The sequence below is a fragment of the Zalophus californianus genome, chromosome 9, assembly GCF_009762305.2.
Source record: "Zalophus californianus isolate mZalCal1 chromosome 9, mZalCal1.pri.v2, whole genome shotgun sequence".
NCBI classification, from domain to species: domain Eukaryota; kingdom Metazoa; phylum Chordata; class Mammalia; order Carnivora; family Otariidae; genus Zalophus; species Zalophus californianus.
The window spans coordinates 14,854,321-14,857,149 of NC_045603.1; the positions used below are offsets into that span (position 1 = coordinate 14,854,321).

A 2,829-nucleotide genomic window follows, 5' to 3' on the forward strand; every position below is an offset into this window, starting at 1 on the left:
TGTCCAAACGGCCACTTTTGGATTAAGCTGGCTGTATCAAATTACCGCCCTGATCTTCTTGAACACCGCGGTGCACGTACTCAGCCAACGGCACGCGCTGGTCTAGCAGCAGGCCCTGGCAAATGGGTGTTTGCTCAAGCGGCAGCTTAGAGTCACCTTCACCCAAAGTGACAGTGTCAATTAAATTTCAAATGCAATTCTCAAAGGAAAGCATGCAGGAAAACGGTCCTCTCGTCCTAAGGGCTGTCATTTATTTATTTATTTGGAAAGTTCTTCGTTGGTTAAGGTTGGATTTAATTCGATATTCATGTACATAATGTACCCACACCGCGGGCTGTGGGAAATTCCTGTTGTTGTCGCCCTCTTGAGTTTTTAGAATAATGAGGTGCTCAGAATCCGGTACCGTGTGCACTTGAGAAGGACCGTAGAAGAATTTCCGTAATAAGCACCTTAAACCTTTGAGTTTGCAGGCGCATAACCAATAAGGGGGGTTGGGGGGAGGAGGGCAACCAGAATGTCAAAATACACTCTCCCCGCCCCCCTCGGCCCCCCGTAAAACACGCATTTCTTTTTCCTAAGATTTGGTTCTGGGGGAAAAAGCGAGAGCCAAAACTGCAAACCACCCTGGGAGAGACTCTTTGGCCCGACTCCTGGGGCGCGCAGGGCGGGGGGCGCGGGGGGCCGGGCCGGGCGCTCGCTAGCTGCCCGCCTCCTCGGGCTCGCTGCAGGGCGAAGGCGCCGACGAGGCCTTGGACTCGCCGTCGCTGTTGCACTCGGCCGGGCGCGGGGGGCGGGCGCCGGCGGGGCCCTCCTGTCCCCGGCCGTGGCGCTCCAGCAGCTCCTGGAGGTGTCTGATGTAGCCGATGGCGGCGCGGAGCGTCTCCACCTTGCTGAGCCGCCGGTCGCCCAGCTCCCTGGGCAGGTGGTCTCGCAGGCGCGCGTAGCCCTCGTTCACGCAGCGCACCCGCTGCCGCTCGCGCTCGTTGCGCCGGCGGAGGAAGGCGGGCTCCACGGCGCCCTCAGGCGGCAGGGCCCGGCAAGGCGGCCTCGCGGCGCAGCCCATGGGCGCCCGCGGCCAGCACGCGGCGTCCAGACGACGGGAGACCCTGAGCGGGTTCCTGAGAGGGAGGCGGGTCTGGGTCCCCGGCAGGTCCGAGGGCACGGTGCGGAGGTGGTACGGCGAGGGCAGCAGGCCGGCCGGTTTACGTTTCTCCATTCCCTCGCCGAAAAGCAAACAGATCAACCCAAGAGGCTAATCTCTTAGAAGATGAGACTTAAAATCTTCGAAGCGTAGATCATCTGCTGATCCATTCAGATGGACTTTAAAGAAGTTTCTGGTTCCAGGACAGGCTTCAGGGAAACTCTGCATGATTCCCTAAATTCATTGCACTCGTCGATCATTTTATAAAGCTTCAGACGGAGGTGATAGGCAAAGATTTAGGACCCCCTAATCCACACTTCAAACCCTGTCTTCCCCTCTGATCTTATTTCAGCAGATAACAAAAGGGATGCCTCTGCTTGGCCCCTTAGCCTGGAAATGTGAGCGTACACCAAACAGAGTAATCTTTCAAAATCACCCAAGCTTTTCAATTACTGTAATCCACCGCTCTGCCTCTTCAAGAGTATAGGAATCTTCCAGGTTTCAAAAGAGCCCCTCCCAGGAACCCACAGATCTGGCGGCTGAGCGAAAGTTTACCAGAGGCTTTCTCCTTGAAAATCAAAACTTGACTGCCCTTTGTGGTTTCCGGCGTCCAGGGCTAATGGAAAGAGCTTTCAGATTGTTTGCAAACTTACCCTTGCTCTTCCATTTCTGTGGAGGTGGAGGGAAGACCTCATCAAAGGAAAGACTGCTCCCTTGTGGTTATAAGATGTGTCAAGCAAAAGGGGACCTCCGGGGAGGCTTGAGGGTTTACTTCTCCAAAACCCAATCTTTTAAAAACCCCGTTAGACGTTTTTCGAAGAGAGGAGGAAAGGAGTATACCTTAGCAACGAAGATAAGGGTGCGAGTATTAGGCTCCTGCGTATGGGGAACGCAGGACGTTTCATGTGTGTGTGATACTTTTATTTAAGAGCACATCAAAAGGTTGAACAGCAGTAACAAACACTTTTAACCAGTTATTTCTCACAGTGCTTACTGTAAACACAGGTTAAACACTGCTTCCCGACCTCTTCTAATCCCACCCAGGATATAAGACCATTTTTCCATAGTGCAAAAAGTGTATTTCTATTGTATTCTTCTTAAAAACAAAGATGCAATTCAATTTAATTTTTCCCTTGGGGGCAGGTGAAGAGCCCCAATTCCAGGGATAAAGGATGATGGCTTTGAAGACTTGTCTTTTTAACACACCACCAAAAAAAAAAAAAAAAGAATAATTAATCCATCTGTGTTGGTGAAAGGCTTTGAAGATGAAAGTGTCATTAAAAATCCAACAGTACTGGTTAATGTCAAAAAATGTGTTATCACACTGAAAATCAGATTTCTTGTTCTGCAAACCGAGCACATTAAAGGCAACTTCTACTTTTAAAAGTCCAACTTAAAAACGAGAAGCAAAAATCCCTGACATTTATGATCAGACTTTCTCCCTATTCCTCAGGAGTCAGGGTGTTGCCCTGACATGTTTTTTTTTTTTTTTTTTTTTGACAAGTGCTACCCTAAATGATCTGCCCGAAGCACCTGGAAAAACATCTCCATCAAGGCAAATAAAATAGAAATAATTATTCCTTTTAGGCATAAGTTAGTCACATTTTAAAAACTCCCTGTGAGGCTTGTACCAGCAAACAACACAAGGTGTCACCTTGATTTCTCAGTAGAGTTGAGAACAATCCAGA

General features: G+C 49.9%; 1 protein-coding gene across 1 annotated transcript; it reads right to left on the bottom strand.

Moving 5' to 3' along the window:
- Positions 1 to 697: 697 nt before the first annotated feature.
- ASCL4 (achaete-scute family bHLH transcription factor 4) lies at positions 698 to 1,442 on the bottom strand. The gene has a single exon (XM_027595758.1). The coding sequence runs from the start codon at positions 1,214 to 1,216 to the stop codon at positions 698 to 700; it is 519 nt and encodes a 172-aa protein (XP_027451559.1). The 5' UTR covers positions 1,217 to 1,442.
- Positions 1,443 to 2,829: the final 1,387 nt, after the last annotated feature.